This window comes from Hemitrygon akajei, chromosome 4 (assembly GCF_048418815.1).
Source record: "Hemitrygon akajei chromosome 4, sHemAka1.3, whole genome shotgun sequence".
Lineage (NCBI taxonomy): Eukaryota > Metazoa > Chordata > Chondrichthyes > Myliobatiformes > Dasyatidae > Hemitrygon > Hemitrygon akajei.
In genome coordinates, this window is record NC_133127.1 from 51,224,770 (window position 1) to 51,248,368 (window position 23,599).

At 40.4% G+C, this 23,599-nt stretch overlaps 1 protein-coding gene across 2 annotated transcripts in view; it reads right to left on the minus strand.

Annotated features, from left to right (window-relative positions):
- The window catches only part of helq (helicase, POLQ like), a 61,738-nt gene that overhangs the window by 11,224 nt on the left and 26,915 nt on the right, over positions 1-23,599 (minus strand). For both annotated transcript variants that reach the window (XM_073042581.1, XM_073042580.1), the window contains 8 exons: positions 22,958-23,197; positions 18,582-18,723; positions 16,719-16,823; positions 15,719-15,944; positions 15,317-15,474; positions 10,520-10,618; positions 6,436-6,609; positions 732-845 (listed from right to left, as the gene is read on the minus strand). In XM_073042581.1, the coding sequence (XP_072898682.1) occupies positions 732-845; positions 6,436-6,609; positions 10,520-10,618; positions 15,317-15,474; positions 15,719-15,944; positions 16,719-16,823; positions 18,582-18,723; positions 22,958-23,197 (1,258 nt within the window). The remainder of the gene's footprint in view (positions 1-731; positions 846-6,435; positions 6,610-10,519; positions 10,619-15,316; positions 15,475-15,718; positions 15,945-16,718; positions 16,824-18,581; positions 18,724-22,957; positions 23,198-23,599) is intronic.

Sequence of the window (23,599 nt, forward strand, 5' to 3'; positions counted from 1 at the left end):
GCTTCGGCACAGACTAGATGGGCTGAAGGGCTTGTTTCGGTGCTGTACTTTTCTATGACTCTATGACACCAAGAGATTGGTCAGTATATGGAATGAGCTGTCACAGGAATTGGTTGAGGCAGATATACTAACATTTAAAAGGTACTTGTCAGGTATATGGAGAGAAAAGATTTAAAGAAATTTTGGCCAAACATGGGCAAACAGGATGCGCTTAGGTGGGAATCTTGGTTGGCATGGACCAGTTAGGCAGAAGAATCTATTTCCGTGCTGTATCTGCTATACCCACCCTGGCTTTGTCTGCACGATCTAGACCCTGGCTTCACACTGGAAAACAAATTGTATTTTCACTCTGGACTCCCAGCTCACATTTCCAGATGAACAAGTGACCCAGACTGCAAACCAACAGCATTCCTGAAAAGCTGAATGCCATATTAACAGACTTTTACAGTACGTCCTTGCACTTAGATTGCGATTTTGGGCAGCAGTTAAATCTTTGGTCATTCATAGATTTCAAGCAACGGTTAAGCAGTGGAGAAAGCTTACACTATGCATTTTTTTCTTCCTCTAATCTACTTGTCCAATATGTTTTAAATCTCATCCCACAAACTGAGTAACCCAAATCTGCATGAATTCCATTTTCCTTCTTTATATCCTAATGCTGTAAAACCTTATATTGTTCTTGTAAGGAATAGCAGCATTTTATAAAGAGAATAAAAATCCAATTTACAAACCTCTTGGACACCTGATATTTCCATAAGAGGAATAAGTTCCGGTTTCACACAGTATGACAGTTTCTGAGTCAGGTTTGTAAAGAGAGCTCGATATGCCCAGAATTCCTCTAATTCCTATAGATGATAAAACAGTAGCAGATCCAATTAAATTAAATGTAACACCCCAGTTAAGATGTTTACTGTTATGTGTAGTAGGTATTTTAGCAGTTCTGTAAGAGCAGTCTGCTCTGCTTTCAACCTGTTTGGGTTTGAGCTGAAATAAGGGACTTTGTTTTTCAACTTAGGAATGTGCTGTCAGCCAATCACAATGGTGGAATTGGGAGAAGGATCTAGAGAACACAGGTGTAGGTGGAGATCTTTTTAGCGGGAGCTGGAAGATGGCTGAGGATGCCATCCCTGTTGCACAAGGTGCTTTGTGCAGATGAATGGCTTCAATGAGAAGGACCAATATTCCCATGGGGGAGCTCGTTTGCTTGAGATGGATTTTGAGTGACATTTGGAAGGTGGTGTGATTCTTCACAGAGCCCAAGGGTCCAGCGCACGAGTTACTAACAACTTCAAAATGAGCACCAATTTATGTGCACAGTTGACTGCTTAATTACAATTGGCCCTTTTTGTTTTTTTCTTTCTTTTCTTTAATAAATCTTTGCTTAAGTTAACATACATAAATATATTTTCTTTATAATTGCATGCAGTGTACGATTTGTTATTCCTTGACAACAGGCAGTAAATCACACAGCAATCACACAAACTGGGGGTTGGGTAGGCGAGACAACCCAACCTCATGGGTTTGGCAGGACCAAATATACACCCTAGAATTACAGAGCCTGAGAAAGGTGGTTTCCTTGTTGTGGAGTCCAGTGGCTGTTAGCTTGGGGCTAACAAGTTGCATTTTCAGAGACACCCAGTAATAAAGGGTTTCACTGGTGATTATCATCCTGGATTGAATGCATTGAATGCTGTGTGATTGCCCAAAGAATTGATTAAGTGGTTTTGTGTGTGTTAAACTATTGTCCAGGTAAAATGAGTGGTCATAGATGCCGCAGGGATTAAGTTTTGGTGCGATTCAGAGATTGCCCATAACTAATGCTTGTGTTCTGAGTGGGGTGGATATCCACAACCCAGATGAATTGGTGACTAGAGTTTTAAGTTCTGTTAAAGCATTAGGGGAAACTTACGATCATGGAGCGGCACTTTGAACAAACGGTGGGCAAAGTATGGTTTTAGTTCAGACTAGTGATAGCGTGACAGTAGTCGATCTGCCTGTTACTAATGGGGTCCCAAGAGAGGAAGGGCCAAGCAAGGGCTGTCCATAGAAGAGGGGCGTGTAGGCGAGGCTGCTGAATTGAAAGTCGAGTTTCCCATAGCTGAGGGTGGAGACTTTAAAGAAAAATTGCTCTCATTTCTGCTGAGTGAGAGGAAGGAGTTGTCTGCTGTGATAGGTCCAGTGAGTCCTTCAGCTGTTGATTTAAATTCTGAGCTCATTTTGGCTATTACATCACTGGTTGATAAATGCAGAAGTATATCTGTGGAGAGCCACAGTTATTGTAGGCTGGGGGTGTTCTCTAGGGTCAAGCTCACAGCCTGATGCGGAAGAAAAATGAGGCTTGGGCTGAGCAGACATTTCAGTTACTGGGTAAATGGCAGTGCTCAGATATGAAAAAACTGAGACCTGGTAGAGAGCTTAAAGGGGCCAGTGGTTGATACAGTGAGGTTCCTTAACGCAGAAAATCCATTAGCCACGTCAGCTAATTATCTGCAAGCTCTGGAAGATGCTTTTGGCACAGCTGGAAGTGCAGCTGATCTCAGGATGAAGCTTAGGCACACATTCCAGGAGAAAGGAGAGAAGCTGTCTGCCTACATTTTCAGGTTGGAAAAGCTGCTGCACTGTTTGTGCCACAAACGGGGCATTCAGCTGTCTGAGAGAAATTGCTTGAGGATGGAGCAAGTTGTGAAGGGCGAATTGTCACATGACGCAATTGCTCTATGTATTCAAATGACCCACAAGATGCGCCCTCCTCCACCTTTTACCAAGTCACTCAGAGAAGTTAGGGAGGAGGAAAATGCGATGGAGGAGTGGGAGTCCTCTGTCAGCAGGGCACAGTCCTTGGTAGTGGCCTCTGCTGCTGAAACGACCTCTAGTGCCACACTGGCGGGGGGGGTTTGCAGGATTTTGTGAAAGATTTGAGAGCTGAGGTCGATACCGGTACCAAGCATGACAAAGTCGATAGGGAGTCGGACCCACTGATGGAACGTACCAAGCAGAGGGCTGCTGCTGAGTGGGGTCCCTCGACCAGGGGAGCGACCGGTGTTTTCTGTTACATCCATGGCATTGACTTTTCAAGCGGGAGTGTGAAGAACACACCAAAATCTTTGGAAAGTAAATCAGCAGTTAATCAGACAGAAGAAAAGAGGTAAGACTACAAAGGGACCCAGTAAAGGAATGGGCTGACATTTCAGAGAGGATACGACAGTGTATCAAGGGTAATACTAAAGTACCAAACACTATTCCCGAAGGTTTAGTGGGACCAAGCTCTGCTGTTTCTATACAGATTGAAGGTGTTTATGCTAGAGTCATACTTGACACAGGTTCTCAAGTTACTTTGCTTTATAGATCCTTTTACAACTGGTATTTGACACATTTATCATTGACACCACTCAGTGCCCTTGGGATTTGGGGCTTAGTGCTGATGAGTACTCATATGACAGTTACTTGTCGTTGAAGCTGGAGTTTTTGGAAGCAGATGTTGGAGTAACTGAGACTACTGACACACTAGTGTTGGTCTGCCCGGATCCAGTTAAAATGGGTGGAGCTTCCATTTTTGTGGGAACAAATACTACTGTTGTGAGAAGGCTCCTGTGAGCATGCCAGGAGAGGAATGGAGACAACTTTTTGAAAATCTTGTCCATTCACCCTGTGTTCAGAGCTGCTTTTGAGAGGGTGCAAGTTTCGCCCAAGCAGGATGATGAGCAGAAACAAGGAACTGTGTGGTAACCCAGTCTAAACCTGTTACGTTACATCCTGAAGTAGCTAGAGTAACAGGAACCCCTGAATTTGCTGGAATGTCCACAGAATGTAGAAGTTTAACTGAGAAGATGTTAGGGTATGAAGAGGCATTTTCTACTGACGAGTCTGACGTTGATTACTCCAAGAATACTTGCCACACTATTGGAGCGACTGAGGACACCCCCTTCCAAGAGAGGTCTCACTGGTTAGCACTAGCGGAGGTCGAGCATATTTGGCTACACTGGCTTAAACTGACATTAAGTAAAATTTGGTTATGGAGTAGGGGGACCCGAGCCGCTGGAAGACATGGGTGATGGACAGGGAGAGGCACCCTCCAGAAGACAGAAAGGGTCACAAGGGGTGGTTGAAGCTCGAGGAACTGAAGATAGGATAAGGAGGTCTCAAAGAATCAGGACACCCCCAGACAGGTTGGCCTATGCTACACTGGGGTAACAGAGTGTTGCTTCCAGAACGAGGGGTCACAGTTTAAGGATAAAGGGGAAACCTTTTAGGACCGAGATGAGGAAAGACTTCTTCACACAGAGAGTGGTGAATCTGTGGAATTCTCTGCCACAGGAAAGTTGAGGCCAGTTCATTGGCTATACTTAAGAGGAAGTTAGATATGGCCCTTGTGGCTAAAGGGATCAGGGGATATGGAGAGAAAGCAGGTACAGGGTTCTGAGTTGGATGATCAGCCATGATCATACTGAATGGCAGTGCAGGCTCGAAGGGCCGAACGGCCTACTCCTGCACCTATTTTCTATGTTTCTATGTTTCTGTTCCCCCTAATGAGATCTGTCACTACCATTTACAAATGGATTGGAGGTCCTGACATCACAAAATTCCTTTGAAAATTGTATTAATAATGATATGTTGATAAATTTCTTTTTTTATGATTGCTATGAGTTGTAGTTTTTTTTGACCATTGTATATATAACAGCATAATATTTTACCTATTTGATTTTGACATTATATATTTTCTGTTTTTATTATTGCTGTTTATATGTCTTCTATATTATCTGTTTGCTAAGCTCCTCCTCTGATTTGTATATTCTTTATTTGAAAATCAACAAAAAGATTGAAAAATGAAATGAATGATGAATTTCAAAGTCATGAGGACATGACTATTTTTGGTAAGGGGAGAGTGTAACGCCCTGATAACGATTGTTACTGTTATGCTGTAGGTATTTCAGCTTAGCAGTTCTGTAAGAGCAGTCTACTCTGCTTTCAGCCTGTTTGAGTTCGAGCTGAGTCAAGGGGCTTTGCTGTTCAGCTTAGGATATGATGTCAGCCAAGCACAATGGTGGAACTGGGAAAAGGTTGGTGGGGGGAGGTCTTTTTTGGCGGGAGCTGGAGAACACAAGAGAGAAGTTGGCTGAGGATGCCATCTCTGTTGCGCAAGGTGCTTTGTGCAGATGAATGGCTTCAAGGAGGAAGGGCCAATGCTCCCATGGGAGACCGTTTGTTTGAGATGGATTTTGATCGACATTCAGAAGATGGTGTGTGCTTTCATGTAGACCGAGGGTTCAGCGTGTGAGTTACTGACAACATCAAGATGAGCTCCAACTTGCATGTGCATTTGATTGTTTAATTATAATAGGCCCTTTTTGTTTTTTACTTTCTTTTCTTTAATAACTCCTTGGTTATGTTAATGCTCATAAATATATATTCTTTATAGTTGTATGCAATGTACAGTCTGTTATTTTTTTGCCGACGACTGATTGCAGTGGGGCAGTAAATCACATTCACACAAACTGGGGTTTGGGTGGGCGAGATATCCCAACCTCAGGGGGTTAAGCAAGACCAAAGTCATATAAACCTAAAATTACGGACCCTCAGAAAGGTGGTTTCCTCGCTTCAGAGTCCAATGGCTGTTAGCTAGGGCTAACAAGCTGCATTTCCAGAGATGTCCAGTAATAAAAGGTTTCATAAACGTCTGAACTTTAATCTAAGCTAATAATATATTATTTCAATACTGGTGCTTTGGATTAAGTACAGCAAAAACATTTGATCGTAAATGCTTCGTGTTGTTTTTCAAATAGTTCCTCAAAAAAAAAACCATGTGGTTAAAAATAAATGTACTGATGCAACACAGGAACAGCCACCTTTGCCACATTTGCAGAAATCTGGGTTCACCCCGACCTTAGATGCTGTATGGAGTTTCTACATTCTCCTTACAACAGTATGGATTTCCCCCGGGTACTTTGGTTTCTTCCTACATGTCAACCACATCCTCTGAGCTAATTTGCTGTTGTAGATTACTTCTAGCGTGTGGAGGCTGTGGGCATAGATGGTTAAAGTACGTGTGATAGAATAGTTTAAAGGGAAATAAATAGGAAAAATGGTATTAATCTAAGAACCGGCGTGGTTCATGCCATCTCCCATTTTGTAATAAAATACGGAAATGCAGATCATGGCTAGTCTATGGAATAAAAGAGAAAACTCCATTCCAAAGTGATTCTGTATATGCTTAGCATAGTTATATAGTTATTGCTTAGAAAAATAAAAAATACAGTACTGTCAGGATGATGTCCAAATTTTGTTTAAATAGTTGCTTATAAGTTACATTACAAATACTATCCTTTGCAAATATGTTTTCAACAGTGGTTTACCATTAAAAAATTGTTCAGTCTATTATGGAACTTTTAACAACCACAGGAAGAAACTGCTCTAAAATAATTCAAGTTTTACAGATACCTCACAGAAACGCAGGACACTGGAGGAGAAAGCTGCTGCTGAACTCAACAAATTCTGCATAAAGCCACGGGGTAGGTTAAACTTCTGTGCCACAGCCCACATGTTCTTCTCTTTGAAAAGCGAGTAAAGGACCAAGGTCAGGTACAACCTTCTTACGACAGACCAATTTATAGCCTAAAGAAATAAAAATGTATTGAATATCTACAATAGCTTGAAATAACGAAATAGGATTCATTGAGAAACATAAGTACAGTACAGTGCCAAAGTCTTAAGCACAAATATATAGCTAGGGTGCCTGAGACCTTTGCACCGCATTGTACTTGTCAATGTGGAGAGGACAGCAAGTTGGTAAATCTGGCAGGAGCAAAGAACGCTGGGAATGGCGAGGGTGAAGAGACATGGGAGGGATGTTAAACAGGCAGCAGAGAAGAAGTGCCAGGGGCAGGGAGGTGACATGGGTACAGATAGACCCAGACATGAGACAGCAGGCAAGCTCATTTGATTCCAAACAGTTGGCTTATTTATCATTACAGAATGTCTCTAAGGTGCTTCCTGTTCCCTCTCCTCTTCCTTCTCTTTTTCCCAACCATAATTCCCCTCTTTCTGACCCCTTCCCACTCACTCTCAGACCCGTTCCAGGATCACTCATGCATGTTAGGAAATTTGTTTTTTTTTGTGGTTGTAGTATAGTGTAATACATAAAAGTACTATGCAAAAGTCTTAGGCACCCTAAGATTTTTGCACAATACTGCATATACTCAATGTAATTACACCTCCTCTCTCGCTACCATTCAGGGCCCCAAACAGTTCTTCCAAGTGAGGTGACACTTCACCTCTGAGTCTTTTGGGGTCATGTGCTGTATATGGTGCTCCCAGTGTGGCCTCGCGTATATCGCTGAGCCCCACCACAGTTTGGGAGACCGCTTCACCGAACACCTATGTTCTGTCCGTCAGAGCAAGTGGGATCTCCCAGTGGCCACCTATTTTACTTACACTTCCCATTCCAACATGTCAATCCATGGCCTCTACTATTGTAATGAGGCCACACTCAGATTGGAGGAGCAACATATTCTGTCTGGGTAGCCTTCAACCTGATGGCATGAACATAAATTTCTTGAACTTCTGGTAATGGCCTACCCCCCCCTCCCTTCAGCATTCGCCTCCCACTTTCTCTCTCTCTCTCTCTCTCTCTCACCTTATCTCCTTACTTGCCAATCGCCTCTCTAGTGCTCCTCCCCTTTTTCTTCCTTCCATGGCCTTCTGATCTCTATTAGATTCTTCACACTCCAGCCCTGGATTTCTTTCACCAATCACTGCCCAGCTCTTTACCACCCCCCATCCTGGTTTCACCTATTACCTTGTGTTTCTCCCTACCCTCCCTCACTTTCCAACTCCAACTTCACATCTCTTTTTCTCCAGTCCTACTGAAGGGTCTCAGTCTGAAGCATCAACTGTACACTTTTCCAGAGATGCTGCCTGGTCTGCTGAGTTCCTCCAGCGTTTTGCGTGTGCTACATAGAACGGGGACATTAGGTGCAAGAATCACAGCCCACAATAAGCAGGACTTTGGCTATTACACTCTTCATTAAAAGCTCAATTTTTACCTGAAAACTTAACTAAAATGTTGGGCCTGCTTCAAGTCTAGGAAGCTTTGGATTCAATTTACAGTTAATGTGACAATCAGCTATTCTGGCTGATTTCAATTCTAACACAAATTTTTTGTTCATGATCAATAGTCTAAGCTCATGTTTTCTTAAAAAGAGAAAAGAAGTAATTGTGAGGTCCTGTCACCACTGATCTTGCTGGCATCTCAGAGGAGATCAACTAGACATTCTTTTTATTGGGCTATTTTAGCACTAATTATATGCACCACCCTAATCAGTTAAGATTAGTTCAATTATTTCACTGAGAGCTAATGTTACTTTACTTGGGGAATTCTTAGCAAAATAAAATTGGAATAGCAATAGCATATTACTGTAGCTTTCAATATTATAGAAATCTTAATAATCCTCTCCTAATAAAATCAAATTCCTGATACTGTTACTAATTAAGATGCATTTGACAGCATTTCCATTTTCTATTTAATTTTCCTGAATCTTAACACTCAATGTGAAAGGATTGAAGCCATTAATTTCAGACACAAAGAAACCATTTTTGATGAAAAAGAAATCATATCCTCTAAGAATTTTCAGTGAAGAACTACATATATAGGACTTTTCATATCCATAAAGGCATTAAAAGTTAACTTTGAAATGTAAATAAAGTCGCTAGATGTCAAAGTAATGACCAATGTGATGTGCTAGTTGAGGGAGAAATATAGGCCTTAATATTGAGAGAACGTGTTGTTCTTTGAGTGAAAATTTACTATGTCTAATTTTCATCATACTATAGTACACAACACAATGGTTTCAACTGCTGTGTGCAGCTTTTCTGCCAATTGATGAGGGAACTAACTGAATAATAAATTATGAACCTTATTGTTTGAGAAGTAGCAGCATAATAGGTGCAGTAATATTCTCCTTCCCAAGTGATTTCAAAGTAAATTTGTTATCCAAGTACATATATGCCACCTTATATAACTCAGAATACTTTTCTTGCATCAAACTCAATAAATCAATAACAATTCCTGAAATTGGTGGTGAGAGTCCTGAGGCTCCTGTACCTTCTTCCTGATGGTAGCAGCAAGAGAGCATGACCTAATTTAGTGGTCACCAACCTTTTTAAGCCCAAGATCCCCTACCTCGGTCTTAGTGAAAGGCAAGATCGACCCCAGATCGATTAGTTACACGCACGCGCACCAGGGCAGAAAAGACCAGAAGTAGAAATAATGTATAAACTCCAGGAGTACCCACCCTTTTTCGCACCGCGGACTGGTTTAATATTGACAATATTCTTGCGGACCGGCTGATTGGGGGGGGCGTGTTAAATGCGACGGGAATGCAGCGATATTCAAAGCAGGTTCCTTATGTCCAGTCTATTCCGCAATTTAGTTTTCGCGGCTCCCGGCACTTAGCTTCTGTCCTGCTTGCTCACGTTTTTTCCGCTGAAAAAACTCAGTGGGTTTGTCTTTAAGTGCAGGGTGCTTGGACTCAAGGTGCCGAAGCAGTTTTGAGGGCTTAATTGCCGCATTAGACAGCCTCCCAGCCTGAAGTCCAGCTTCCCGCCCACCCGCCGCCTTGGCCAGGTGTGGCTGGTCGTGGGTGGGGTGAGAGGACAAGGTCAGGGCGTGAGGTCCCCGTGCCAGGGCTGCGGCGGTTGCAGTCCGACAAAAGTTTGTTTTAGCAGATCGCAGCGAGGTAGCTGCTCTGCTACTTACGAAATCCTGAGCCCGAATTAGGTCGTCTGTGAATATTTTAGCACCGGGTTCCCCACGAGCATTCGTGTGCTAAACAGGTTTAGAGGTGGCGCCCGTCTGTCCGCGCTCCAGGCCAGTAGTAACGGTACTTCCCACCAGCTGGTTACCTGAGGCCAACCAGTGATACCCAGCACAAGGGTGTCACTGTGTTTAGGCGACTGATGACCTCGCGTGCATTCAAGTTCAACAGTGGGCATGACAGGGACTGAGGAAAGGTGCAGCTGACTCGTATCATTTCCTCGCGGCCCGGTGGTTGGGGACCACTGAAGTACACTGTGTAGTGCGGGGGAGCTACACGCATGCACACTGGGCAGGAAGAACGGAACTAAAACCCTGCAACCTGGAAACAATCTCTCAACACTATTTGTGTATTTATTTTATTTATTTTTTTTTCGGGATCTACTGGTAAAGTCTCAAAGATCGACCAGTCGATTGCGATCGACGGGTTGGTGACCACTAACCTAATTGGTGAGGGTCCACCTAGAATAGGTCCACACAGGAGTTTAACCAGAAACCCTTCTAAACAAGTTTCATGGAAAAAGATAATCCCAAAGTGCTTCATTAAAGACTTCACTTATATAGCATCATTTATGTAGAAATATGTCCCGAGGGTTTGTTTATCAGAAAGAATGTGGAAAAACCTCACAAAGTTCTAAAAATCCACTTTGGATCAGAAATTACAAATAGTAAAAGGCTGTATTTTTTTTAAAGTTCTGTGCCAAATCTTACCTTCTTGACTGCTTGACCAGATGCCTTCTTTGTAAGGAAGCTTTCTGGTACACCTACAGCGGCAAAGACCTTTTGTTCAATTACATCCAACTGATGATACTAGGATTAAAACATAACACTTAAAAGTAATATTCAGCATATTTGTACTGTAAACATTTAAATATTTCTCTAGTCTCTACATAGAAATAAAAACAAATTCTGAAGCAATTATAAAAGACCTCAGTAACTTGATATGTATGAAAAAGAAATTGCATAATGAGGACCAAGTGTGGTTATGAGAATTATCAATTTTAACAATTTCAGTAGAAAGTTTTATATATAAAAGCTATATACTCATAGTGGAATGTGGGAGCCAGTGAAAAGTTCGTTCCTCATTGCCAAAGAGGGGAGGGGCTTTCTCCTTGAAGTGCTATATTTCACACACTTCCCTCCAGCTACATTATCAATGATGTTCCTTCCATTATATAGTTATAAGTAAGGTTTTTCATTCAGGATTATGAAAAGTTTGGTTACATTCACAAGTTCTTGGAAATGAAGCAGTCACTGTCTGCCTGCAGCAAGAGACTGAAAGACATTAAAATGATAAGGGAGTCAACAGGTATGGGGACAAAGCAGGAACAGTGGTTTTGATGGCAAGAATGAATCAACTATGATCTTATGGAATGGCAAAGCTGGCACAAGGGCTAACTGGCATTCTGCTGGTTCTTATATTATTAAGAATTACGCTATTGAGTAGCACATAACGTTTGTACTATCCGTGTCAGGGAATAGTTATCTTCACTCAACTTTCAACAATATTACCATTGCTAAGTCCCCCAGCTTGAACATCTAGGAGGGTCTTCTTTGATAAGAAACTCATCTGGGCTGGCCATGTAAATACTGTGACTACAAGAACAAGTCAAACATTGGGGAATCTGCTGCAACCAACTCATTTCATGACCTTAAACCAACTACAACATGAAAATCAGGAATATAATGAAATATTTTCCACTTGCTTGATGACTGTGTCCCCAATAATACTCAAACTTGGCAAAACCTGGGCAAAGTAGCTCACTTGGCACTCCGTTCACTATCTTTAACATACATTCCCTCCACCACATCATGGCTACATGTGTAACATCTACAAAGTGCACAGCAGTCATTTACCAATTCTATTTCATCAGCAGCTCCAAGCTTATCTTGACCTCTATTAAATCTAAGGACAAAATACATATGGGCTCTCCACGACACTCCACCCTAACTTGAGTATACATCACCACTACTTCATTGTTACCAAGTATAAATTATGAAATCACATCCCCAAAAGCAAAAGAAAGTGTCTTCACTAGAAGAATACAGCAATTTAAGATAGTAAAGGCAAGAAGTACCAAGCTTGCTATGACACACTTGTGCCAGAAAATAAATGACATTGAGTTAGATAGGACATTCCAGCATACCAAGCCAGTAATGACAAGGCAACAGCTAGGTAAACCTACATCAGAATTAGGAGTAAACACAAAGTACACTGCAGATGCTGTGGTCAAATCAACATGTAAAAAACAAGCTGGATGAACTCAGTAGGCTGTTTTCAACAGATGCTGCCCGACCTGCTGAGTTCATCCAGCTTGTTCGTACATGTTGATCAGAATTTGGAGGGCACACACCAGGTATAATTTAGTACTTAATTACAAGGATACTTAATGGTATACTGTAAATCAACAGAAAATTTCAAGGGAAATAAAAAATAAAGAAGTTCATTGTGGTATTGTATTTGATGGTGTTCACTCAGTTTTTGAAACCTACAGAGTAGGGTGATGTAATTGGGAAAAATGTACATAATTCAAAACACTGACATTGAATTTGGGCTTCACTTTAAGAGGCTGGTCTGATATTGTGTGTGTGTCTGTGTTTATAAAATGGCATTATTACATAAAGATTTTTAGCCCGCTTAAGTGTTTAGATTTTGGAGTTCAATAAAATATGTTACAGGTTTCATTAAACATAAAATGCCTCACTTAGTTTTATTTGCAAAATGTTACGTTGGTGACCCTGATGCTCTAGTTACTTCCACTAGAGCAAACAACCCCAATAGACGGACAGCAGGCCAGGTCTGGACTGCGAGAATCAAATGTCTGGACTACGCTGACCCATTGGCACTTAAGTGAACGCACCTGTCATAACATGCAAATAAAGCGCGCGCTGCTATAATTTATTTTAACCTCATCCCACACCGTACACTTGACCTATGCCCCCGCAGAGTGCGCGACCGACTGCACACTCTCTATGGTCCTCGACTAGACAGTGGCACACACCAGCTACCCGCCTATCATCTAAGAAGCGAATCTGTCATCTGAGCAAATTGTTACCAGCAGTAAGTCACGGACCCTAAACCAAGAACAACATGGCCTGTGCGAAAAAGCACAAAGTCGACCAGGAGAACCGTCAGTTCAAATCTGCACAAGAGAGCGCAACAGCTGCATCACTGCATGTGGCATGGAATCTTGCCAAAGCTAAGAAGCCATTTGCTGATGCCGAGTTGATTAAAACGTGTGCAATTGATATGGTTAGCGAAGTTTTAAGTCATGATAAGAAAACCAAGAAAGCGGTTGTGGAGCTATTAAAGACTGCCATTGTCGGCTAACACAGCTACAAGAAGAGTATAAGTATTAGTGGAGGAGTGCTTTTCCAATCTACTCACCAATTTGGAGAAAGCAGAAGCCATATCACTAGCCATAGACTTGTCCTGTGACCAAACTGATATGGAAGAGCTATATGTATTCACAAGATATTTTGATGGGAAGACCTTTCGGGAAGAGCTACTTAGTTTGCTTCCTCTGCTTGGGCGCACAACTGGGGAAATAATTTTTAACGAATTGACACAGTTCTTTGAGAATGGCTTGGATGTGAGCAAAATTGTGTCCGTTGTCACTGATGGGGCTCCATCAATGATGGGACAACACAAGGGCTTGGTATGCAGGTTTGCCACTGTTAACCCAGCATTCTTGGCATTATTCACAAATCAGTGTTGTACGCTAAACTGTGTGGGGAAATGAAAGAGGCAATGGATACTGTAACAAGACTGGTAAATACTGTTCATGAGAGTTCTCGTCTGCAACATCGCCTTTTCAGAGCATTGCTGGAGGAAATGACAGCGGAACACAAAGATCTTTTGCAGCATAATGATGTTCGCTGGCTGAGCAAAGGCCGTGTGTCGGGGAGGGTGAGCCTGTGTCATTTTTATCCAGCCTGCAGAGCCAAAAAGCCCAAGGATTTAAGAGGTTTTTAAGTGACAACAAGGTGATGACACATGCTCTTTTTTTTGTGTGACATCATGTCTCATCTAAATCAACTTAATCTACAATTACAAGGCAGCAACCACACTGTTGCAGACATGTATGAGGCGATTGAAGCTTTCCGGTCAAAGCTGAACCTTTTGGAGGGAGACATTCACGGGGGGAAGTTGCACTTTCCATGTCTGCGGGAGCAGTGCAAGAAGAACGAAATGCGGGAGGATCCAGTGATGAAGGATTTCGTGACGAGCCTGGCAGAACACTTAAGGGAACAATTTGAAAGCTCCCCTAAACTGTCAGGTGACATCCTCCTCTTCCTGAAATTCTCCATTTCGGCTGACGGCCAGTGGACTGCAGAGGCCAAAAGGCTGGTGCTTTCCATAGATGAGGCAGCTCTTCAGATGGAAGTCTTGGAAATGGGAACGTCTGATTTGCTCAAAGCACAACAGAAGGACGTTGGGGTCAGTGACTTTTAGATCAACGTGGTTCCCCAAGCTCAATTCAAAAACATGAAAGCTTTGCAATGCTCCTACTCACACTGTTCCCCTCCACGTACACATGTGAGTCATCGTTTTCTTCAATGAACTCTATCAAGAAACAGGACAGATACAGACTCTCCAATGTGTATCTTGGACAGTGCCTCAGGATTGTCACAACAGAATACAGGTCAAACATCAGAAGGATTGCCTTATCCTGTCGCTGTCACTTCTCTCACTGATTGGTGAGTGAATCCATTTATTTTTGTGCATTTGTCAATCTTATTGTGGTATAATAATATTACAACAACAATAATACTGATAATTTCATTTATAGCTACACTTCATATACTTGAAATGCTACATAGCTTAATTAAAAAGAACAAATAGATGAAATGAGAGAACAGAAACAGTGGAAAAGGCAGCAGCACTAAAACTCTGGAAGTGTGTGTGTGCGCGCGCGTGCGCGTGTGTGTGTGTGCGTGCATGTGTGCGTGTGTAGTCCCAGATGAGTTCTCAATGTGACAGCTGACAGCTGTGAAAGGTAGAGTCATAATGAAGTTGTTTGTACTTGTTCTGTTTCAAGACTGCATGTTTTTTTTTCCTTGTGAGATTCACAACACAGGCTTTGAGACTCCCAGGCCGATATGATTACCGCCGCCACCACCACCACCACCACCATTTGCCCATAAAACAACTTACTGGCACAATGAAAAAAGAAACCTGGACATTTTGGCCCTTGGCTTGGCATGCTTGACATAATTCGGCCCTTGTGGAAAACTAATTGGGGAACCCTGCACTAGAGTATTGTATGTTCTCAACCTAATTATAGTTTTACACTCAATTGTTCATAAATCAGAAAAAAAATCCATGCACGCTCTCAAAATTTTCTCTGTTCCAGCCAATGAAGTTCAAGCTTCTCATTATCAATAATCAACTAAATGACTTGTTCAATTTTGCCCTGTGAGTCCAACAGTACACACCAAGCTAAACAGTGACATGGTGCTTGTGTTGCTGTGAATGGTGTGACAAATCTCCATACTGTATCTTACCTGTCTAAAATAAATCATCCAGTCTGGAGAACATTGGGAACCCATATCATATGGTGTTACCAAATAAATTAAATGAAGGTAGTTGTCAAGTACCAATCCCTCCAAACTTTTCTTCAAATCCATGTTTAAAGTATCACAGTAAGCCAAGTCTATTGACCCTAGAAGATATCAGTAAATATTCATGAACATACATGCTAAAGAGACTGAAAAAACTTTCAACAGATCTAGTCCGTTAATACACAGTTAGCAAATCAGTCCAGTGGGAAGTTCCGCAACTGCGCAGCACTTGTATGAAGAACACTTCACAAGAAAAGTTCACTATATTTCAATATTGCAATTAAAAGATACATGTGCTCTTTACTAAACAAGAACCCAGCAGACGAAGATGAGTATCCAGCTCACCTTTGTAAGCAGCACGACCCAGATTCGTGATTTCCAGTTGACAGCTTCTCTGTTCACCTTCACTACTCCTTGATACTTGGCCTTTTATTAAATCTTTTTCCATCAAAGGCTGAAGAGCTTGTTCTATGACTTCCAAAAAGGTTTTTTCTTTGAAATGGAGTTGCTTCTGTACTCCAAGCAAAGTGATTTCCATGAACTCAACAATTTTATCAAGTGTCTGAGCAATCTGCAAAAGTCGGGGGGGGGGGGGGGGGGGAAGACAATATAAACTTAAGTAAAAGGTAAATCTGTGTTGACATTTTCTCCATAATCGACACATAAAGAACACTTGAAATTTAAAAAAAAATTTAAATTATGTAATATACAAAAGTCATTTCCTTGCTTCCTCACAGCTTCATTCAAATAAATGGAGATATCACAAGGAACTGTAGACTGGTCACAGCCGGCACATTGCAATCCACAAGTTCACAATATCCATGTTTTTGCAGGAATCCTGAACAAGATGTTACCAACAAATGGAAATAAATGCTATTGTTATTGCTCAAATACTTTACAGCTTTTCTATGAATGTCAAGGCAATAATACACATCAACTATACTGTATTATTTGCCAACAGTCAATTACAATTCCTTTTTGTAATGATTATATAATCTTGCAGCATTCTTTGAGTGTACTGCACAATCATCAGCTGCAATTACAGTTGCTCTGAGCAAAAGCAGATTTTAGAAGATAATTAAATATTCCCAAAGTCCTTAAAACACATCTAATATTTCACATTATCTTAATAGTGAAATCCACCCTATAATCTAAGATCAGCTCCTCTACTACCACAGCAGAACAAGAACTTTGGAGAAGATAAGCAAGTGAGTTGCACACCATGGATTACTTGTGTAAGTACTGGACCATGGATGGGTGCTTTTGGGTGATTACATCCAATTAGTTTAAGTGAACAGTGCCAATCAACTATTACATTTTTATTGTATGTGATTATATACTGTACCTTTAGTCCAATAAGGGATAGCAGCAGATCTTTAATTCCTTTTTCACCATCTTGTATAAGATTGCTATAGCAACACTCCACTGGTCTACTTACCAAGTCTGCAATCTGCAGACAAAAAATAGAAAATGTAACTTTAATGTAGTCAATATAGAACTGAACTTATGAATGACATCTTTGTTACTCAGAGAATTCTAATTCCCACCTTGCCTAACAGGCAGAACAGGATATGTGGGGAAGGTGGCAATTTTCCATTTGGATCTAATTCAATTCACACAAAACTGTGCTAAATTGAGAAGTTCCACTCAAACTTATCTGCATAGGCTGAACATAAAATCTGCTATGAATCAATGCAACCAGGCAACATTATAGGAAGGAATTTAGAAAAAAATCCTTCAAAAGTGCAACTCGATGCAGATTAACAGTTAAACATCTCAACCGCTATCTGCAAATAACCTTATTTTATATAATAATGACTTTAAAGTTAGGACAGAATCAGTTTCAAGTTATGTTGGTTATTGCACTTGTTTTACGTTGAATTTAAAAAAAAAATCTTTAACCAGGCCAGCATTTATGAAAATATTGCAGCGAGCTACCTTAGAGAAGTACATCAGCTCTCTTGAAGTTACTCCCACATTGGTATTGGTGGGAGAGTGGGGTCGTTGTGGCTCCAGGATTTAGATAGAGCAAAGAAATGACATAATATTTTCAAGCCAGGCTGCCATACAACTTAGAAGAAAACTTCTTCTGATTTTCTCAAACATTTGAAGACTTCATTCATGTTTGCCAGTTTAGAAAGTGCTGTCTAAATTGCTCTGGTGAGTGCTGTGATTTTTTAAAAACTCACTTTTTACTAAAATAAATGAATGTACTGCACTTCTATGGCCATTCTACATTCCTCTTGTCAATGCTCTAAAACTCAGCATCTCCAAAGGCATTATAAAAATTACTCTATATAAAAAATTTTAGGCTGTGCCCAGGTAATTATTTTTGTCTTTACAGATGTCCATAAGTTGATGTAGTCCATATGTCAAAAAATATACAAAATTCACTTAATAAGGTAATTATAGCTCTATGGTATTGTAATTAATGGCATCAGAAGCACACAAAAATGATAAGAACAATTATTAAAAATGGAGAAGGGAAACTATTTCTGCCTTTTTTAGGAATCAATATTTTTATTAATTAGGAATTTTCATTTTAATATTATGGAACTAGTTCATAAATCAAGAATAGTACTTCACTCTTCAGATCTAGGCCCTTTACATTAAATACTCCATTAGCATCTTTGCCTAATTTTCCACTTTGTGAATCACTTCTGAGCAATTTGTGCAAATAGATTCCAATCCAATTTCCATTCCAATGCGTAACTCACAATAACAGCAAATATTTGTCTTTCTCATATTTAAGATGACCTTCACACTTTCCCTCATTGAAGTCCAGCTGCAATATTCTACCCCTTTGCTTCATCCTTTTCACTGTGACTTCATGCGACTCCCAATTTAGTACAACCCAGACTTAATATATACAATTTCCTACTGTTTTGTCCACTATTAAAAAATACATATAATATAGAAAACAGGTATTTTATTGCTGCTCACATCCCAACCACTTTTTGTCACCACATGGTCTCTATTTTCAAGGAAGATGAGACCATGTATTATATTCAAGGATAATAGGGTTTCCTTTGTCATGAGTGAGACTTAAAATTTTAGCTTAACTAAACTGAATACTTCACCTTTTTCCTGGACATTAATAACTGAACATAGCTATATGAAACAATAAGTCGCATCAGAAATAATCCCATTGAGTTCAGCAGTCATGTATAATATTAAAAAATAATTTTATTGCAAAAAGTGACATCACCAGCTTCTTATCCTGTTCTTGTGTTATCAGAATACTTTCTCCTTCTGTATCAATACCAGCTCGGCCAGCTCTCCCAACCATCTGTCTGTACTGATTTCTTTTTAGAAAATCTCTGGCAACATAAGGAGATCTCAGAATAACCCTAGGAGGTTAAAAAAAAAGGAAGCACAAGTAAAATCTGAATATTTGGAGTATTAACAAAAGATCAATCTGGGTTAAGGGTGAAAGGTGAACTGTTTAAGGGGAACATGAGGGGAACCTTCTTCACTAAGAGGGTCGTAATAGTGTAGAACTGGGAGCCAGTGCAATGAGTGCATTCAAGCTCAATTTCAATGTTTCAGAGATGTTTAGATAGGCGCATGGATGGCAGGGGTATGGAGGGCTATGGACCAGGTGCAGATCGATGGGACTAAGCAGTTTAAATGGTTCGGCACAGACTAGATGGGGGGAAGGGCTTGTTTCAGTGCTGTACTTTTCTATGACTCTAAAACTTTTTTTCCCCTTTCTTAGCAATGGTTTGAGTGTTTCATGTATTGCAGCCTATTGGCAACCTCTTCCCCAATGCCTCACAAATAAGTACTGCCCTGAGTTTCAGACCTGTCAAGTCTGGATATAGTGTTTTTTTAAAAAAAACTTTCCTTTCAATGTAATTTCCATTTCAAAGACAAAAGCCAATTTTCTTTATTCTTCCCAACAGTGGAGATTATCTTATCAATGATGCAGCTGTTGGACAAGACTGCTGAATTTGCTTCACCTGATTGATAAGGGCATGCATAGTAACAGAACACAGTTTCAGCAATATGACTCCTCGACTAAAATGCATGTGCCTAACCAAAGGGATATCCTGTTCAGTATCCACAGCCTCATCCTCTAGTTGGGGCATTACCAACAGTACTGGATAAGGAGGGAGCTGCTCAGATGGGGTGGGCTTCACCTGTGCTCAGGATCCTGGCGAAACGCACGACTAGTGCTCTGGATAGGGCTTTAAATTAAATAGTTGGGGGGTGCAGGGGTTCATCACATAGGAAAAGCGTGGATTAAGTAAAGGGAAAGGAAAGCTGCCACAAAATAATACATTTCACAAATAAGACAGTGATAATAAACCTGATTCTGTTCACGTAATTTGGTAACAGGAATACAAAAGTCATAGACTACTTTCTAAATGGGGAGACTGAGAAAACAGGGGTGCAAAGGGACTTGAGAGTTCTAGTGCAGAATTCCTTAAGGATTAATTTGCAGATTCATTCAGTAGGAAGGAAGGCAGATGCAATATTAGCATTTATAAGGCGATGGCTAGACCTCAACTGGAGTATCATGAGCAGCTTTGGGCACAGAAAGTACAGTTGCGAGAAAAAGTTTTATGAACCCTTTGCAATTGCCTTGTTTTCTGCATTAATTACTCATAAAATATGGTCTGATCTTCATCTAAGTCACAATAATAGCCAAATGCTATCCGCCTAAACTAATAGCACACAAACAACTGTACTTTTCCTGTCTTTATTGAACACATTGTTTAATCATTCACAGTCCAGGCTTGAACCCTTTTATTTAATAACTGCTAGAACCTTTAGCAACAATAATTTCCACCAAACATTTCTGATAGCTGTTAATCAGACTTGCACAACAGCAAGGAGGAAATTGAGATCATTCCTCCATACAAAACTGTTTCAGTTCATCAATATTTCTGAGATACCATGCATAAACAGCCCTCTTCAGGTCATGCTACAACATCTAAATCAGGTTAAGGTCTGGATTCTGACTTGGCTGTTCCAAAACACAAATTTTCTTCTTTTTAAGCCATTCTGCTATCGATTTACTCTTGTGTTTTGAATCATTGTCTTGTTGCATTATCCAACTTCTATTCAGCTTCAAGTGACCCACCGCTACCCTGACATTCTCCTATAAAATGTCTTGATACAATTTTGAATTAATTGTTCCCTCTACAATTGCAAGCTGTCCAGACCTGAAGGCAGCAAAGCAGCCCCAAACCATCATGTTCTTTCCACCATGCTTCACAGTTGGGAGGATGTTTTGGTGTTGATATGCAGTGTCCTTTTTTCTCCAAACATAGCAATGTGCATTTCTGTCATAAAGGTCAACTTTTGCCTCATTTGTCCATAGAACATTGTCCCAGAAGCATTGTAGAACATCCTGGTGGTCTTTTGCAAACTTGAGGTGTGCATTGGTTTCCTCTGTGGTGTCCTTCCACGAATAACTTTCTTGTTCAGTGTTTTCTTATAGTGGACATAAGAACAGAGCCTTTAGCAAGTTCTAGAGGTTTTGGCAGGTCTTTTGCAGTTACCCTCGTGTTCTTTTTCCACCTCCTTCAGCATTGCACATTGTGCTCTTGGAGTGATCTTTGCAGAATGTCCACTCCTAGGGAGAGAAGGAACAGTACTGAATTACCTCTGTTTATAGAGAATTTCTTTTATGTGGACTGATGAACACTTAGATCTTCAGAAATGCTTTTGTAGCCTTTTCCAGCTTCATGCATCTCTACAATTCTTCTTCTACAGTCCTCTGAAAGTTGTTTTGATTGAAGCATTGTGCACATAAACAGATCTTTCTCGAGAAGAACAGGCTCTGTCAGTAACCTGACTTTGGGTCTATTTTTTTTAAATAGGGCAGAGCACCTCTACAACCCACACCTCTAATCTTAACTCATTGATTGGAACACCTGACTCCAAATTGTTTCTGTAGAAGGCATTACCCCAGAGGTTCACATACTTTTTTGAAGCTAGACTGTGATTGTTTAAATGGTGTACTCAGTATTGACGAGAAGAAGTACACTTGTTTGTGTGTTATTAGTATTTGCCTATTATTGTGACTTAGATGAAGTTCGGACCACATTTTATGAATAATAATACAGAAAACCAGGTAATTGCAAAGGGATGAAGGGGGATCTCATTGAAATCTATTGAGTATTGAAAGGCTTGGATAGAGTGGATGTGGAGAGGACGTTTCCGGTAGTTTTCCTGTATGGACAGTTGGAGGTCAAGGTATTGGATATATTTAAAATGAATATTGAGAGAACTATCCTTTTGGCTTATATCTTTGATGAGGATTCCAGCGTCCCTTTGGATACTGAAATCTAAACTCACTCCCTTCAATAGATATTGTGCGCATTGCTTCTGGCCAAATGCCATACGGCATTTTTGATTCTCATTGGGTTATATATACTGCAATTTCCAACGAAGAATTCCAGCCTTGAAGGCCCCCTCCATGTCCAAAAGGATTTCCATCCATCTCTTTTGCCTTCTCATCTGACAAAGACTCTTTGATCTGAACCACTGGCTGTTTCTCTTTCTACTGACACCACTTGATCAACTCAAGGGTTTCCAGCATTTTCTGTTTTTATGCCATAGGGATAGTGTTTCTATTTATTGAGAAGAATTGACTTATAATGCGAAGTTCTGTCAAGGAAAGCAGAGATCCCACTAGTAAACGGAAGAGATTCTGCAGATGCTGGAAATCCAGAATATCACACTCAAACTGCTGGAGGAACTCCAAGGGTCAGGCATCAATGGAGAGGAATAAAGAGCCAATGCTTCAGATAGAGACTCGTCATTAGGGCTGGAAAGTAAGTGGGAAGAAGTCAGGTCCTCAGGGATCTCGGGGTTGTACATGGTGACATACTGCATATGTACTTTGATAATAAATTTACTTTGAACTTCAAATTTTAGTTTGAGATCCCACATAGTAGATCTTTCCTGATAACACATTATTCCTGTTCCAAACTTCTTTTTAGCTAATTTTAATGCTTTCTGACATAAATGAGTGCTAGCAATAAAAATAACTACATTTAACAAACGTTTTAATTAAAATTCGTATTAACTCTACCTGAAGAATGGTTTCTCCTTAATTCCATTTATTTCAGTTTAACTGCAGAGTTCTTTGGTAATGAGATCTTCATCTCAAGGGTTTTGTTTCTCACCATCTTTGCAATTCAACTGCTTTTTCTATGGGTGCAACAATAAGCCCTGATATGGGAAAACTGCACTGATGAATTTAGAATTGATTGGTTGAACAAAGCACACAAGCTGTACTTGTGCTATAATTGCACTGTGCTGTGCATAAAAGTATCCAGTTAACAATTGTGATAGCGATTCTATAAAATTCAACTTGTATCAAAATATAATAAGCTAATGTAAAAGTAATACCAGGTACAACAGTGTTAAGTATTTTACGCCAAGTTTTCATTAAATATCCTTGTCCTCCAATCATTGATCACAATACTAGGAGAAAACTCTCTGCTTTGATTCAGAGCATCAGCTGGCTGAACTGCAGTACATGTTTCTGATGCAGTTCTAAATTGCAAGTCAATTAAGGTGGAAGAAAACCCATGAATGATGGTTCAGTAACGATTCAGCACTGACCTCCGAGCTGGTAGGTTAACACCAGCAGCAAGTGTGGACGTACAAGTTAGCAAGCAGAGTACTCCTGCAGAGTAGGCCTGCTCTAAAACTTTTCTTTCATCATTTGTCAGCCCGCTATGATGGTATGCTAATCCATATGGCACAGTTCCACGTAAAACTGGGCATATCACACCATTTCCTATGTTTTTCAGCTCCTCAATAAGAGCACATTTTTCTTCCTTCTTGACTGAAAGAAATGACCTGGGGAAAAAGAAACAAATTGAGAGGATTAACAAAACAACCACATGAACTTGAGAGAAAATTAAGAACATAAATATAGTATTCAATGTTTTTGATTCGATATAAAATTTCTATTTGAAATGTACAGTACACAACGTTACTGCGGTTCCTTAGGATTTATGCTAGATGTCCTTCTGAAGTTCAGAATCACACATCAGCCATTTTGGAAAATCTCTCATCTGCTTTTGTACAAAGAGAACATCCTGATATCTTTGCAAATAAAAGTGGGATCTGGGAAGAGACTAAGTACCCACAAAGGGAGCTTGGAGTTCAGATATATAGTTTCCTGAAAGTGGAAACAGAGGGAGACAGAATGGAGGAGAAGGCTTTTGGCATGCTGACCTCAGTCAGTCAGGGCACTGG